At 40.5% G+C, this 17,860-nt stretch overlaps 1 protein-coding gene across 1 annotated transcript; it reads left to right on the top strand.

Moving 5' to 3' along the window:
• The first annotated feature begins 2,769 nt into the window (after positions 1-2,769).
• On the top strand, positions 2,770-8,493 carry LOC137291545 (actin-5-like). Its single transcript, XM_067822924.1, has 3 exons — positions 2,770-2,888; positions 4,614-4,740; positions 6,283-8,493. The coding sequence occupies exons 2-3, from the start codon at positions 4,618-4,620 to the stop codon at positions 7,270-7,272; spliced, it is 1,113 nt and encodes a 370-aa protein (XP_067679025.1). The 5' UTR covers positions 2,770-2,888; positions 4,614-4,617; the 3' UTR covers positions 7,273-8,493.
• Positions 8,494-17,860: the final 9,367 nt, after the last annotated feature.

Raw genomic sequence — 17,860 nt, 5'->3', positions numbered from 1 at the left:
TATAAAAACATTTTTCAAAATACACGACTGAATACGGCAGGTATATATTTCAAATTTGTAAATGAATTATGACTAATTTACAATGAGAATTAAAGTCCTTTCGTGCCAAAAACGGCCAAGAGGCCAAATATCAGTCCCACTGATTTGGATCCAGCAATGAACATCATGACTAGGGATCAAAATTTGGTTTTCTAATTAGTGTGATGAGGCGCTGAGTGTATTTCTAGCATACAACATGTGTTTTAGTGAGCGAGTTTAGTTTTACACCGCACTCAGCAACATTCCAGCTGTATAAGGGACAAGGAGAAGAGAAAATCACCGAAATCTTCAATTTTGCTCACATAAAGATGCTAACGACGTTGGTCGTTCTGTCCCATGTGGTCATTGTGAGTACAATGTCGTGACAGTTGTCAGTTGACAGTTGTCAGTCTCTGCCATTGTTACCACCGCATTGATCCGAATAACTGCTTGACTAACTTAGTCCTTCTCTAACGATAATGATGTTTGTTACTTTGGTCACGTATACTCTGCTACAGCACCGATGAAAACCTGACAAAATATTCTGCCAACCCCTTCCTGGATTTTTTTTCTATTGTAAATAAACTGGCTGTCGCCCAGCAGTGAAGGGCGCCATTGTGCAGTCCCCGCTCAGTGAAGTGCCAGTGCATCATACCCAGATAACCAGGCTGGCCTCCAGGGCTTTGAAAGAAGTTGTGATTGTACAATGCCACTTAGAAAGTACAGTCCGTTTGATTCCATTTGAGACCAATGAATTGCTCACTAACACAAAATCTAATAATTGCAACAAAACCAAATTTTGCACAGCCACATGAAATCGACAGACCAACTCTGATGATGTGTCTCATAATTTGGGACACCCGAATAAAAAAGTTATTTAACAAACGATCATCATTTTATTGTCACCTTTCGCTAGTTTGTACGAGGGGGGCCTCTTGCTGGTAGAACAGCCAGGTGGGCAAGGTGCGCGTGTGAAATTGACACGTGTGATTTGCTCGGCGAACTAGACATTCGTGATTGCAGTACCTGAAACAACGAGATTATCACACGCTAAGCCAACTATTTGCAAAGTATTCAACTTTTTTGAAACCGAAGGTGAAAGGGGTAGGCCTCAACGTGCTGTGGCTAAGTATCGTTTACGAACTGCACGTGCTGTTTGGAAGAAGGAAGGGAAGTCAAAAACTATCTTGAAAAATTGTACCGATTCAACCTGCAATGACACAACTAAGTGGACCGTCTCAAAACCCACACAATGTGAGAAAGTCGATTCATTTCAACAATAGCTGGTAAGAAACGACATCGAGTCTCTATATAATCAAAGTACCTGTGTCTCTCTGCGAATTCTGAAAAAAGCATATGAAGACAAATCATTCTTTGGTCACTTCAAAATATCACTTATGGACGTTGCTTCACAAATTTGGTTTCCGTTACAAACAAGTAGGCTCAGAAAATAGACGTGTACTGTGCGAGAGGTGTGATATTGTTCGACTAAGAAACCAGTACTTATGCACAATTCGAAAGAAACGTACAGAGGGTTACGAGCCTGTATATTTGGACGAAACATGGGTAAATGTTTCCCATACCACAAGGACACAATGGTTCGCTAGCTCCTCTTCAGAGTCCTTTGCCAGAAAGTTACCACTTGGCAAGGGAGAGCGACTGATTGTGCTCCATGCTGGTTGCGAGAGTCGGGGATTCCTACTTGGCTGCTCCCTAGTCTTCAAGGCAAAATCTAAAGACAACCGATACTATCATACCGAAATGAATGGGATGGTTTTCTTAGAATGGGTACCAAATCAATTGGTACCAGCACTGCCCCAACCCCCCCACCCACCCCCCCACCCCCACCCCCCAACACACACACAAAAGTCTGCTTGTCATGGATAACGCTCCACATCATGGCGTTCAAGTACCTAATACAAATGCCCAAACATCTAACAGTAAGAGGGGGGACATGATAAAATGGTTGAATATCGTATCCAGAAAAAGCGAAGAAACCTGTTCTGTATGACATCATAAAGTCAACTAAAACCACACCTGTCTTTAAGGTTGATGAGTACCTTACAGAACATGGTCATTCAGTTTTGCGATTGCCACCCTATCATTGCGATTTAAACCCAATAGAACTCATTTGGGGTATCATGAAATCGGATGTTGGCAGGCAAAATGTAACATTCATACTTCGGGATGTACAGACGATTGTTCAACAGTCAATAGACACCATCACGCAGGACACATGGCAAAAGTGCGTTGAGAAAGTTGAGAATGAAATAGGAAGACATTATTGGGACCAAAGTGGACTGGACCATGCCACCATCAAGCCAGCTGTCATCAGGGTAGACTCTGACGATAGTGACACCGATTCGGAATACAGCGTCTTCTGAAAGTGGCAACACTGACTCCCAATAAATCTCTCAAGTGGTAACCAGAAAACGGCTTTTGAGATGACCCCATCTGCACAACACACGTTTGTTGATTACTTGGCTGTTAACACCAGCACACAAGTCAGCTGCCTGACATTTGAAAGAATTGTCAATATATTAATATAATTATATAATTGTTACATACACCGACGTGTTGGTCTTAACGAGACTCAGAAGTACTTGAGACAGACGTGTGTACAGCAAACATTCGTGAGATGCAAAATGTAGACACAGGTGGACGGTAATATTTTATCAGTAGTTTGTCAGTTAATAGCAATATTTGCCAAAAACCACTAGAAGCGTCCATACAATCTGCCCAAAGCCGGTCGTGGTATTCACGCTCCACTGCCCAGTACAGGAAGTAAGAGAGTGACGAGTCACGGCCCATGGGCAGGCTGGTGTTGGGATCGTGTTCTGTAGTAGAACTCTTGCTGAGACTGAAGTCAGGTATGTTCAAACATCAATGGTATCAGGGCAGTTACAAGTGTTACACTGTCATTCACTGGAATCAGCTGGTGCACACGTTATGAGATATTGTTGGGTGTGTATGTCCGAGTTGCCTCCCTTACAGGACTTACTTCAATGTTGCAGTTGATAACTTCCTTCTTTGAATGTTTTGTATGCAGTGATATTTAAGCGGCTTTTTTTTATCAAGTTGTTTGGGTTTCTCTCTTGTGGCGATGAAACATGTATTATCGTAGCTACACACCCGAGCGCGGCCACGCTCAAACGTCCATATACGTGTACGCTTTATGTACACAGTCGGCGACCTCCCACTCACTGGTGAATGAACGGGCTAGCTTGGTGTTACTTTGTCAGCGAGGCGTGGCTGTATGTGAAGTACAGCTTAGTGACGTCGTGCGAGACAGTTTACGAGATAACGCGGTAATTACCACGATCTACGAATAAAGGTGATCCACGAATTTAGGTTGCGCATTGAGGAATGAAAAACTAAATTTCAGTGTTATATGCCGAGGAAATTGTGCAAACATGTAAGGGAAGTAAATGCAACATGTAAATTAGTACAACATGTTGGGAAGCCAATGAAATATTTTTGCAAGGTGTGAAGGGAGTCAGTGCAAGATAGTAACATTTGCAAGCTAAGAAAATTGCATATGGTATACTAAAATCTGTTTACACATTCAATCCAAGTCCTTATGGTTTGGTATTTAAGATATTTGATACTAAAATTAGCCCAGTTGTTTTATATGGAGCTGAAATATGGGGAGTTGCTAAATTCAATGAAGTTGAAATTGTACATATGTTTTGCTGTAAACGGTTCTTAAATGTCAAGCGGTCGACTCCGAAAATGTAGTTAAGAGAGAATGTGGCCGTTATCTAGTGTATGTATATAAAAAAGGCTGTTAGATATTGGTGTAAAGTATATAAAATGCCAGATTCTAGGTTTGTAAAGAAATGCTACGATATGTTACTTTTAGACTCTGTAAATGGTAAAACAAACTGGGCATACAAAATTCGGAATATTGTCTACTTTTTTGGATTTTGCTTTATGTGGGAACATCGGCAAAATTTGTGTAATGTTGATCAGTTCATATCAGAAGTTCTCTTTAGACTCAGAGCAAGTTATGAACAAGAGTGGCACTCATCGCAAGTAAATAGTCCTAAATTTTCACTTTATTCTTGTTTTAAAATCTCATTTAATGTTGAATAACATAGAAGATTTATTAATCACAAAATTCCAAGTCGGCCCTTGCTAAATTCCGATGTTCTTCGCACCGTCTCCAAACTGAAACCGTTCGATATATTATTAACCAACGCAGATCGAATAAATTATGTCCTGTGTGTAAAAATAACTCTCTTGAAAATGAATTTCATTTTATTTTAGTTTGAATGTAGTTATCAAAATCTGAGATGTTTGTATTTACCACATAAGCTCTATTCAAATCCCACCATTCATGAGTTTAAAAATCTCTAATTAATCTCTAGTGTTAATTGGCAGTCCAGTAAAAAAACTACCTTTATATTTATATACAACATGAAGTGAAACTTAGAGATTCACTCTTGTGCCAGTAATATCATGCTTCCTTTTGTACATTTTGTAAATCAATTTATTGTCTTTTATTGTCTATTTTATATGCACATACATACAAACAATAAAGAAAGATTGAGTGACGTGATTGAGTACATGATTAGTTGTGTTTTGTTTTCTAGGAAGATGGATGAAGTATCTACCCCTATTGTCATTGACAACGGTTCGAGCACAAGCAGGGCAGGGTTTGCCGGGGCCGCCCAGCCGTTGTGTATCTTCCCGACCATTGTAGGCAGGCCCAGAGGACAGGTCTGAAGCCAACAGTTTCTTTTGGATTTTATAGCAGGGCAAACTCTTATCCCGAAAATTGATTGTATGACTTATTTTCATCTACCTGACATAGATTTTATGGTTACATGTGTTTGTATATTTATGATCAAAGGCATATGCTTTATCGGATAATGGAGACTGGTTCGGGTCCGGCCTTGATATAGAGATAACGTAGACAGACATAGTGTGCACTGTAAGAAAAAACCGGTCGTAAGATTAATTAATACTAATCCACTGGGTACGATATCAGACACACATAGAGCTGTCTCATAGAGCTGTGAATCTTGTGTTGTTAAGTATTCTTTTCTAATCCCTGACGAGTACGTGCCCTGAAGCTTCAACTGTAAACAATGCTTATTCTCTGGACTAATCATTAGTTCCTTACTTGAACAGAACAAAAGTCCTGAAAGTCATATTGCATTTGCAGCATTAGCTCGAGAAATATCATTCAGCCAGTGACCGATGTTGTAAATACATATAGCGTCTACGCTCGGATGTTGATCTCTATTCACAATGCGTCATCATAAGGTGCAATATCAATGAAAGTGAGCGTGCATGTTCTTACTTCTTTCTGGAACTGTAATATTGAAACATGAGTTTTGGAAACCACGATTACGATTTCAAGAATGGATTACTACAATCACAAACAGGACGCAGTGTACCTTCGGTACGGACATTTTGTACTTTCAGACGTATTCGGACATATTGAGAAGGTAAATTTTCTATCGCTCATTAACAATACCATATTCATATGTGAAAGTGGATATGCTTTATCCCAACGTTTGTTTAGTGATTGTTTCACACCGCAGTCAAGTCTGGTTGAAATATATAAATTATACAGACAACCATTACACTTCATCACAGGTAATTAATTTCAAATCAATCCTCTAGCCATTGGCACATAACGCTGGATGTACTGCTCCACCTACACCTACCAACAGACAGACACATGCACACGCCAAAGAAACTAATAAACAACCAGACAAACAAATAAAAAAATTAATGTACATAGTAAGTGACTGCACAAAATCAATGACAACCCCCCTCGCGGATTCAGAACATGTGTACAACATGTGTACCCCCACCCCAACCCACAGCCGTAAATTATGAGCAGTCCCTTAGAAAAACACATATATAGAAAGAGCATGCTTGAAATTATTTCAAGAGTTGTGAAATGTAGACACCAACAACTGATGCAGCCTGAATATCCGACAAGAAGGGAAAAAAGTTGGAGTTATCCCCCTTGTATGAATTTTTATATCGTTATGCAGGGTCTGAATACGACATAAGTAAGGCATGTAGAACATGTTATGTTGCTGACATAAGTGTGTCCTGACACAGAGTGGTACTTAACGCTTGGTCTTTTGTGTCTGCTGTTTACAGACACATTGTTTTTGTCGCCTCATACCTAAGTCGTATACAACTGTCTACGAATTGTAATCATTGAATAAACATATTGACTGCCAGTAACACGATAACTACTGGCATATATACACATAATGCTGAGACGTTCTCTTTCAGGGTGTGATGGTCGGAAAGGGACAGAAAGACAGCTACGTCGGTCACGAGGTTCAGACCAAGAGAGGTATCCTCACTGTCAAGTACCCTATTGAATACGGCATCGTCACCAACTGGGACGACATGGAGAAGATCTGGCATCATACCTTCTACAACGAGCTACATGTGGCTCCAGAGGAGCATCCCGTCCTTCTGACAGAGGCTCCCCTGAACCCCAAGGCCAACCGTGAAAAGATGACCCAGATCATGTTCGAGACCTTCAACTCTCCCGCTATGTCTCTGGCAGCCCAGGCTGTTTTGACTCTGACTTCATCTGGCCGTAAGACGGGTATTGTTCTGGATTTCGGTGATGGTACAGCGCATCAAGTTCCCGTATATGAAGGATATTATTTGCCACACGCTGTCTGTAAGACGACAGTGTCGGGGCGAGATCTAACATATTACCTCTTAAAATTGCTGATCGAAAAAGGCGACGATATCAACTATAACGTCGCCAGAGACATTAAAGAGACGCTGTGCTACGTGGCCTATGACTACGAACACGAGCTGAATACGATGACCAAGTCTACTTTAAACAAAACCTATGTACAGTCCGATGGGACCTTCATCAATGTGGGTGAGGAACGCTTCAAGTGCCCTGAGGGGATTTTTAATCCTCCATTGCTGGGTGAGGAAATGCCGGGTATACAGGATATTTTGTGTCGCTCCATACAGCTGTGTGATAGCTCCATCCGTGATCAGCTGTATGACAATATAGTCTTGTGTGGGGGGTCTACACTTTTCCCAGGATTCTCTGACCGCCTCCGGAAAGAGGTAGAGATCCTAGCACCCGCTGGAACTTCCGTCAACGTGAGAACACCTCCGCATGGAATCTTGTCAGCATGGGTGGGAGGCTCTGTGAGGGCGGCGTTGCCCTCCTTCATGGATGCTGTAATGACGAAAGATATGTACGATGAATATGGCCCATCTCTAGTTCATCGTTGTTGTTTTTGAACCATCACTGAACCGTCATTGTTTTTATTCCTATAAGCATTTTTGCAACATATTCATTTTTGTCGTATTCAGAAGATACATACATATATTTCAACATTGTTAAAAAACAAATCACATTTTGAAAAACTATTTTATCCATAATTGTGCAGGGGATAAGGATCGGTGACTTGTCAAAAAGTACCAAAGTTTGCTACATTCATACCTAGTTTTGTAAGATCAGCGATCATTCGAATTTTGATATATAATATTTACGAGGGCAAACATATCGGGGTTTATATTATCATACGATGCCGTAGGATAAGGTATCACTTTACGAGGAAGTTTTCCATGTCAAGCCTCGATTTCGAACGGAACTATTTTTTCATTCATTAAATTTACTATGCTTTACTACGTTCATTCATAGATAACCAGTGGCTCTTTCAAACAAAACTCTTGTTGATGGGAGATTAAAGGTTATCAATTATATATTTATGACTGAAATATATGTTTGTGTTTTTTCAGACTCAGGGTTTACAAATAACTGTTAATGAAAATGCGCACTTACTTCATATGCGAGTAGGTAAGTGGCTGTAAGTGGTGCTAAGGTCTGCCTGATTACGTTGATATTTTCTTCCGCCGCTATTACAGGTGACGTGGCCTTTCATTATAATCAGGTACTTCCCTCCGTGTTTAAGTGATGCATATTTCTACGACAATAAACAGAATATCACATTCGTGCCCATGCCATACTATGATTACGACACTCGTGCCGAAACGCCGAAATACCAACATTACCATAGTATGACATGGGCACTCATATAACATCCTCTATGAATCCATCCTAAAATTCTTCTTTCTCCTCGGAACCATGTTTACTGGAAGCACATCAAAGACGCATGTTAGAGAGAGATTTTTTCCATGCATACAGTTTAAAACAAAAGACACTGTTATCCTTAAGATTTGATGCCCTGGATATATCGAGGACGATGTCAGAGGAGTTTTATCTATTATTCCTCATTATTATGATAGTGTACCCTCCACCTAACAAACATTCCACCGCCACGTTGGATGTATATATTGTTTAGTTCAGTTCAGATGTCAAGTTTGCTGATAACTTGATTAAGCGAAGACTGACAAAGTGTATACCTCTCGTTCAAACTGTGTAAGCTTTCATTAAAGTGACTGCATTAATGTACCTGCACTAGGGGCTTATTCTTTCAAAATAAATCGGTTTATTGGTTACCAAGTCCCTCACCTGTCTATCAGCTTAACTGTTATAGGTTTTGATATTGATGATGTATACTCCAGTAATGTGTGTCCTTGTCCGTCACGGCAACTAGCATTCACATATACTGTCATAGTTTCAAAAACTTTCGAGCACTTACGACCATCGCCAATAACGTGGAGAGCTCTAGAACATAGTCGTAGCCTCGTGTTTATGTTTGTCGAAGGGAGGTAACTCCAAAGTGCTGCCTTAGAGGTGTGCCGTTTAAATAATTCTCTGTGGGAAGTGTGACCCATAACAACTCACCCTAAAACCGTAAATATTATGACTCAATTACAAATACCATAATAATAATAATAATTAATAACAACTCTAATCGCGGAAAATACCCACTCCTAACAATATCACTGGACATCTGACCCAAACTTCTGGTACTGACTCAGTGTTCTGCTGATTACACTTTGACTGAAGTCTGCAAGGTGAAGCATTGTTGACACAGTTTCCAGTAAACGTGTAATCTGATGCTGGAGGCCATACGTGCATTCAGTGACTCAATCCTTAGTTTCCAAAGTAGTAGTGCCCTCCGATAATGACGTTTTATGTCGCAAGAGGGGGGCACCAAAAATCGGCTCCATTCATGTGGGGGATCGAACACGGATCTACAGCTTGACGAATGAATGTTTTGACCTATCGGCTATCCAACCTCTCCTCGAGAAACTGAAGTCTCAATTATCATTCACTAGGATATGCCAGTCTTGATTTGCTCGATGTAGTTTTGCATGTCAACAAAACCTATGTAAAATAGAGTAGTATAATTTTAGGTATTGTTTCCTCCTGGTGCGAGTTGTGCCTCGGTCGATGTGAAATATGTTTCAAACAGAACTCAGACTTAAGGTGTAAAGACAATATTCCTCGTTGTCGTGTGTCACTACTTGTTATTTTAGCATTAACAACACATACAAACAGACATACAGTATATGAAGTCTCCAAAACAACATATGAAGTCTCCAACCAAACAATCTATCTCCACTTTGGTGAAAAATGTTAAATAGCGGTGATAATTCTAGGAATTGCGATAGGGCAAAACGTTTGCCTGAGGGGAAGTGACAAAACTGTCCATACACGGTAAGATATTAGGCTCATCGTTTGCAAATGGGGACCATGTCAATATACCACATGTACACTGTATAAGCGTAAAACTTAGAAAAGTAGTGCACTGCGCATTTATTCTTGCACACAAACCAGCCTTAAAACATCGAAAACACAAGAATCAAACGTCAAAATTTGAAACATATTTGAAAATTTATACATCAATATCATATATCGTTTCACTGTCTATTCTATCAAACCCGTTCCAAAGTTACATACAGTCCCTCCTGACTCTTGGACAATCAACTCGGGCAGTCTTTCACAATATTATCACAGTGTGAATCCCCAGCAGGCTCTCAACAAGGAACAATACTTGCTCCTACTTTATTTTATTAACATGTTTGACTTCGTTTCAGCTTTGGTTATTGACAATGGATCCGGCATTTGTAAGGCAGGCTTTGCCGGTGACGATACCCCAAGAGTTGTTTTCCCCTCCATCGTCGGTCTTCCCCATCATCAGGTATTACACTTAATTCTGCCAGTGTCATGCCATGCCATACCCAACGCCACAATGAGACTGGATATTGGTGGCCGTGATCTCACTGAATATTTGATGAAGATCCTGACTCAGGTGGTTGTTCCTTCACTACCACTGCCGAGGGAAAAATCGCCAGGCCAAGGAGAAACTGTGCTATGTCGCACTGGACTTAGAGCGGGCGATGCCTTCTACTTCCGCTTCTTCCTCCCTGGAGAAGAGCTATGAGCTTCCTGACAGGTCGTCGTCATTGGCAAGGAGAGGTTCCTTTGTCCAGAGGCCCTCTTCCAGCCATCCTTCGTGGGTATGTATCAAACGGTATCCACGAAACAGCATACAACTCCATCATGCAGTGTAATGTTGATATTCGTAAAGACCTATATGCCACCATGCTCCCAGGTATCGCAGATAGAATGCAGAATGAGATCCAGCCCTTGCCCCAGCAACAATGAAGATCAAGGGCAGCGCTTCACCAGAATTCTCAGTCTGGATCGGTGGCTCCACCCTTGCCCTTCGTTTGACCTCTGAGCAAAGATACATCAGCAAGCAGGAGTACGATGAGTCCGGTCCATCCGTTGTTCACAATAAGTGTGCTTAGTTCCTGGTACTGCAGCTGCATGTGATGTTGACATTGAAGAGAGCACTTTCAGTCATTTAGAAGACCACTCTTTCGTAGTTTTATTCTGGTAGTTGGAGCTGTATTGAAATGCATTGAAATGACAAAATTCCTGGTGTCCTCTCCTTCATGTTTTGAGCTTTTAAGTATGTTTCCTTTTGGTATTGGGTATTCATAACTTTCATTGTGTCTTTTATATGTTTCTACTCTCTTGGATCTCTTGTATGGTTGGTTTGAAAACGAGTAAAGAGAGAGATATTCGGTTTCTTGCACTATTCACTGCTGCAGACTTCATGGAAAGTGACGTCGCCTGTAACCATCCGTCAATAAAGTTACGAAATCTGAACGTAACTACACGGAGTAGTTTTGCCTAATTGTTTTAGTCTTTCAGTAGATGTCAGTAGCAACAAAAAATATTTGTAATAATTACGGTGCATATCTCCATACACAATGTATGCTGACAGCGCACGAAAAGTTGGAGAGCTCTTGTCTGTATAGGCACGTGGAATACTTTGAAGTGATCTGAAGAGAATCTGAGGATTTAATGTCAAGAAGAATAGCAGTTCCACTCGTGTGTTTGCTGCAAAGCAAAGGAGCGATGACCACAACCAAGTAAATTTACACTTTTGGTACATACAGATGCTGACGACAATGAGACTTCATGTTGCGAGCAGAAGGATAGATCAGGTCCTTCAGCTACCATGACACAATACTCGATAAACACTAGAAAGTTACAATGAGAACTGGGAAGACAATTCGGTATTGTGGAGAATTTTGGCTGCAGAAATTCTGGACACGCTGTAGTCTGTTAATGATGTTGGAAGCTGCAGAACGAAAACTATGTTAAGGTAATAGTGATTTCTGTTGAGTATTTTACAGAAATACACAATATCATAGTGTGTTCTAATTGATTCCTATAATGAAACTGTGATGTCCACGATTTTCATGTTTTAGTTGTTTATCTCTTCTAGGGTGTGTTACGGTTAAGAGTCCCCTCTGAACCAGCAAAAAATACCATACACAAGTCTTAAATATTCAATAATACATTGAGCAAACAGTGAGCAAGTTACAATGAATCAAAATACAGATTTCTAGTACGATGCACTTGAGTCACAAGTCTAAGGTAATGGGTCACACATATCAAATATTAACTCACCAGAATCTTGGCATTTTACAGTGAGATCAGATATTTACTGACGCTTGTTTCCACAGTGAGCGGTCAGTCTTGAATCTGATATTGTTGACAAACAGACGTTGATAGGCAGAGGCACACAGCTCCAGTATTTCCGAGTGTAAGTCTGTATGTGTCTCAACAGAGCCATCCTTTATATACACTGACAGAGTGTCGGGAACATTCGCCATTCATTTATAACTTCTCGAACAGGAAGTAAACAAGAGATTGCTATAGACTGTCGCTAAAATGCTCTTGCCATTGAATATATATGATATGAAAAGAGATTAACATTAACTTACGACTATCATACCGCCAAGAGAGCGTCGAAAATCTAGGCCCTAAAGAATTATATAACTGAATTTATTAGTTATATAAAGAATTGACATAATTTATCTGACTGAATCTTTCTTCAAAATCTGGTATCCATCTGGAATCCATCTGGTATCGATGTTTTATCTATCCTACATCAGACTGTCTAAAGGAGTTAGATTATCAGGCGGCGTATACGTGCTTATGAACAAAACTGTAACTGCATACTGTCAGCAGGTATCAGATTTTCACAACAAACTGCAAACTCTTTGCTCTGTAAACATTTTGTAGCGATATCATCTTAAAGGAAATGCATGTTTCTCCACTAGCTCAAAGGTTCATGCTGCAGGAGACAACACAACAACAATCAAGCTGGTAGATCGGTGGCTGATAGAACATTCAGTTATGAACGATGAGGTCACGCCTTTTGGTGACATGAACGCAAGGATAGCGCTTAAACACAACCCAAAGGATACGCTTTGATGAAATCCCAGAACACAAACATGGCGTTGTCTGTAACAGTGACAGCTTACCTGTAAGAACTATAGTTGACGGTGTGAATGTGAATGTGGATGTGGATGTGGATGTGGATGTTGATGTTGATGTTGATGTTGATGTTGATGTTGATGTTGATGTTGATGTTGATGTTGATGTGAATGTTGATGTTGATGTGGATGTGGATGTGGATGTGGATGTGGATGTGAATGTTGATGTTGATGTTGATGTTGATGTTGATGTGAATGTTGATGTTGATGTTGATGTTGATGTTGATGTGAATGTTGATGTGGATGTGGATGTGGATGTGGATGTGGATGTGGATGTGGATGTGGATGTTGATGTTGATGTTGATGTTGATGTTGATGTTGATGTTGATGTGAATGTTGATGTTGATGTTGATGTTGATGTGAATGTTGATGTGGATGTGGATGTGGATGTGGATGTGGATGTGGATGTGGATGTGGATGTGGATGTGAATGTGAATGTGAATGTGAATGTGAATGTGGATGTGGATGTGAATGTAAATGTAAATGTGAATGTGAATCTGAATGTGGATGTGGATGTGGATGTGGATGTGGATGTGGATGTGGATGTGGATGTGGATGTGGATGTGGATGTGAATGTGAATGTAGATGTGAATGTGGATGTGAATGAGTAAGAATGAAGATTTTTATGGATATCAACTTCTTTATGAGAGAACACAACGTTTCGGAGTTAATGCCTACTCCTTCATCAGGTGATTGGGAAAGGGATACAGAGGTGTATTTATATGTACAGGTAAAACAATAACAAAGTAACAAGTGGAACGAGTTAACGAAAGCTAGTATAAACAAGCACTGATAGGAAGCCGATAGTTAAGATAACAATGATGGAAGCCAATGGTAATGCATTACAGTTGATTGGATATGTTTACATAACACAGATACGGGGTAAGGACGATGTACATGATTGGGGATAAGGATGGAAGCCAATGGTGATACATTACGCATGATAGGATGATGTACATAACACACGATAGGGGGTGAGCATGTTTACATGAGGGTTGATGATGTACAAACACAGGTAGGTAAGGATGTACTCGGGTAGCTTGGCTATACATGAATTACATAGATAGAATGTACACAGGTAGATGAGATTAATTTATCAATAAGTCCCAGGCACTTGGTAGGTACACTCCTTGGTCGCGGTTGATGGCTGGTTTCTGTCTCCGGATCTCGATGGCCTCTTGCAGTTTCCTTTGGCGCCAGTTGTTGTTGTTGATAGATAGTATCCTAGTGTCCTCCCATCGAATTGAGTGTTCAGGGTTCTTGAGAATGTGTTCAGAGATGGCCGATTTCTGGTCGAGTTTCCTGACTGAGGTCTGACCTATACATTGGAGAAACGCTGAGACCAATCAACACCAGAATGAAGGAACATCAGACCTCAGTCAGGAAACTCGACCAGAAATCGGCCATCTCTGAACACATTCTCAAGAACCCTGAACACTCAGTTCGATGGGAGGACACTAGGATACTATCTATCAACAACAACAACTGGCGCCAAAGGAAACTACAAGAGGCCATTGAGATCCGGAGACAGAAACCAGCCATCAACCGCGACCAAGGAGTGTACCTACCAAGTGCCTGGGACTTATTGATAAATTAATCTCATCTACCTGTGTACATTCTATCTATGTAATTCATGTATAGCCAAGCTACCCGAGTACATCCTTACCTACCTGTGTTTGTACATCATCAACCCTCATGTAAACATGCTCACCCCCTATCGTGTGTTATGTACATCATCCTATCATGCGTAATGTATCACCATTGGCTTCCATCCTTATCCCCAATCATGTACATCGTCCTTACCCCGTATCTGTGTTATGTAAACATATCCAATCAACTGTAATGCATTACCATTGGCTTCCATCATTGTTATCTTAACTATCGGCTTCCTATCAGTGCTTGTTTATACTAGCTTTCGTTAACTCGTTCCACTTGTTACTTTGTTATTGTTTTACCTGTACATATAAATATCACCTGATGAAGGAGTAAGCATTAACTCCGAAACGTTGTGTTCTCTCATAAAGAAGTTGATATCCATAAAAATCTTCATTCTTATGTATTTTCACTTCTAAATGACATTCAAAGACTTGATGTGAATGCGGATGTGGATGTGGATGTGGATGTGGATGTGGATGTGGATGTGGATGTGGATGTGGATGTGGATGTGAATGTGGATGTGGATGTGGATGTGAATGTGAATGTGAATGTGGATGTTGATGTGGATGTGGATGTGGATGTGGATGTGGATGTGGATGTGGATGTGGATGTGGATGTGATTGTGATTGTGAATGTGAATGTGAATGTGGATGTGAATGAGGATGTGAATGTGGATGTGGATGTGGATGTGGATGTGGATGTGGAAGTGGATGTGGATGTGGATGTTGATGTGGATTTGGATGTGATTGTGATTGTGAATGTGAATGTGAATGTGAATGTGAATGTGGATGTGGATGTGGATGTGAATGTGAATGTGAATGTGGATGTGGATGTGGATGTGGATGTGGATGTGAATGTGGATGTGGATGTGGAAGTGGATGTGAATGTACATTCACCGCCTGTCGAACAGTTTTACAATGGCTGTGTCCACGACGCATCAATAGACGACTATATGACCTTGTGTGGTATATGTAGGGCTTGTAACAGTGGCAGTGTCCACGGCACATCAATAGGCGACTATGTGACTGCGTCTGTTATATCTTGGGCTACCGGGCATTGTAACACTGGTGGTGTCCATGGAAACATCAGTAGGCGACTATGTGACCATGTGTGTTCTGTGTAAGGTTGCCTGGCTGTGAAACAGTGGCATTACATGATTAGGAGAGCCTAGAAACAGACTATGGAAAGTAGACCGTAACTGACCCCAATGCACCATTGTTTTGACCGTAGTACACAAGGTAAGATGGCATTATAATCAAACTATGATTTGCTATGTTAATCACTACGGCCATCAGAACAACGCCTGTGACCGAAAGATGTGATGGCGCCCTAAGAAATAAGCCGAAAATCTAATCTCTTATCTTGATGTTTCTAGTTTAAATGGTGTACATTTGATCAAGGATGTGTAGCATGTGTAAGTCAATAAACTATTTATTCACTGAATATGACTACATTTTTTATGTTGTCAGAGGAAGCATCAGAATTTCTGAAGGTCGGAATTTTGAAATGTAGATTTTATCGGTAGGAGATTTTATCGGTAAGACGCTGAGATCGTTTGTCAAACCGCTGGAAGCGTTCGTACAATCTATCAACATCCTTTAGGCCCACCGGCCCATCAAAGGAAGTGACAAGTCACAGTCCACCGGGCCATCAAGCTGGGGTTTGGGACCTCTGCTGCTGACTAATTATTCATACAGACAGACATATTCTATTCAGTACAAGGTCTTTGGCCAGAAATACAGAAATTTTACTCTTCCTAAAGACCCATTTGTATATTACATATTTGAATACTTTACAGCGAAAAAAAAATGCATGCATGCTATATATATATATTGTATCTTACTTTGCTGTATGTGTTGTGCTTTCAAAAAAGGATTAACGTTTCATGCAAAATATCAAAATTATGCAAAGAAATTACAGAAACAAGGTTATGTTATGCAGTATTTACCAATAAGTGTATTAATCATTCAATGGAATTATTAACACCAAGAAACTTGACATATCTCACGATTGAATAAACCCCGTTCTTAACACTTTGAAGCATCTGTTAGACCTGACTGGTCGTCATGTATAGCAAAGGGATCCTCCGATACAGAACTTGGCCCAATAAGGACATGCTTTAAGCGATAAAATGCATAGACTGCTCTGCCAGAGGATCAGGAGGGTCACAGGGTATGAGTGCTGGCTGTCATACAGTCATATGGAGGTTATATTAGGTATTGATCTTGAATCGTACACTGAGAATGACAGTTTGAATCTTCATATTTATGAATAGAGAGACTATCACTTTGTTCCATTCAACAGTCAGAGAAACCATAATTTGTACGCTCTCCACAGACAGGGAAACCATCATTTTTACACTCCCCAACATCCAGTTAGATCATCTTTATACTCTCCACAGTCCGAGAGGCAACCACTTTTGCACTCCAACAGTCAGAGAGACCATCACTTTTGTACTCTCCAACAGTCAGAGGCTATCATCTTTACACTCTCCAACTGCCAGAGAGACCATATTTGTTACACTCTTCAACAGTCAGATAGACCACCACTGTTACACTCTTCAACAGGGAGACCATCGCTTTTACACTCTCCAACAGGGAGATCATCATCTTTACAGCCTCCAACAGTCGGAGAGACCATCTCTGTTACACTCTCCAACAGTCATAAAGACCGTCTTTGTTACTCTTCAACAGTCAGAGATACAACAGTCAGAGAGACCATCTCTGTTACACTCTCCAACAGTCATAAAGACCGTCTTTGTTACTCTTCAACAGGCAGAGATACAACAGTCAGAGAGACCATCTCTGTTACACTCTCCAACAGTCATAAAGACCGTCTTTGTTACTCTTCAACAGTCAGAGATACGAGACCATCTCTGTTACACTCTCCAACAGTCATAAAGACCGTCTTTGTTACTCTTCAACAGTCAGAGATACAACAGTCAGAGACACCATCTCTGTTACACTCTCCAACAGTCATAAAGACCATCTTTGTTACTCTTCAACAGTCAGAGATACCACCACTTTTACAACGTCCAGCAGTCAGAGCGACCATCTTTAATATTCTCTCCAACCGTCACATTCATATTACCAAAGGCTCATCATCTTTGATGCGTGTCAGAGCTTTACTGTGTGAATGTATTCATAAAACAGTCCAACATTCAGTTATCAATCTCTTGATTGCACACTGATCTCCAAGTTTCATATCGATTTGTTTTTCAAATATGAACAAAAATGCATTAAAGGAAATATTTTATTTATATGACATGTACTTACCTTGCCACAAACGGGGTCAGACTGGGATCAAGAATACATACCCCTGTCACCTTAGAAGATATAATGGCTAACATGTGAAAATCATACTTTCACTCGTGGAAGCAATCGGAACTACATATAATCTGTTTATCTGCGTAACATACCCAACAGAAATGACACAGTCATTTTATGTTGCTCAGATACAA

The sequence above is a fragment of the Haliotis asinina genome, chromosome 7 (genome assembly GCF_037392515.1).
Source record: "Haliotis asinina isolate JCU_RB_2024 chromosome 7, JCU_Hal_asi_v2, whole genome shotgun sequence".
NCBI lineage: Eukaryota > Metazoa > Mollusca > Gastropoda > Lepetellida > Haliotidae > Haliotis > Haliotis asinina.
This window is presented reverse-complemented; position numbering and strand designations above follow the sequence as displayed.

Bases quoted from the DNA above. Each gene is read 5' to 3' on its own strand.
- LOC137291545 (XM_067822924.1), top strand. From the start codon at position 4,618: ATGGATGAAGTATCTACCCCTATTGTCATTGACAACGGTTCGAGCACA. The intron at 4,741-6,282 runs GTCTGAAGCCAA...GTTCTCTTTCAG, and splicing joins TAGGCAGGCCCAGAGGACAG to GGTGTGATGGTCGGAAAGGG.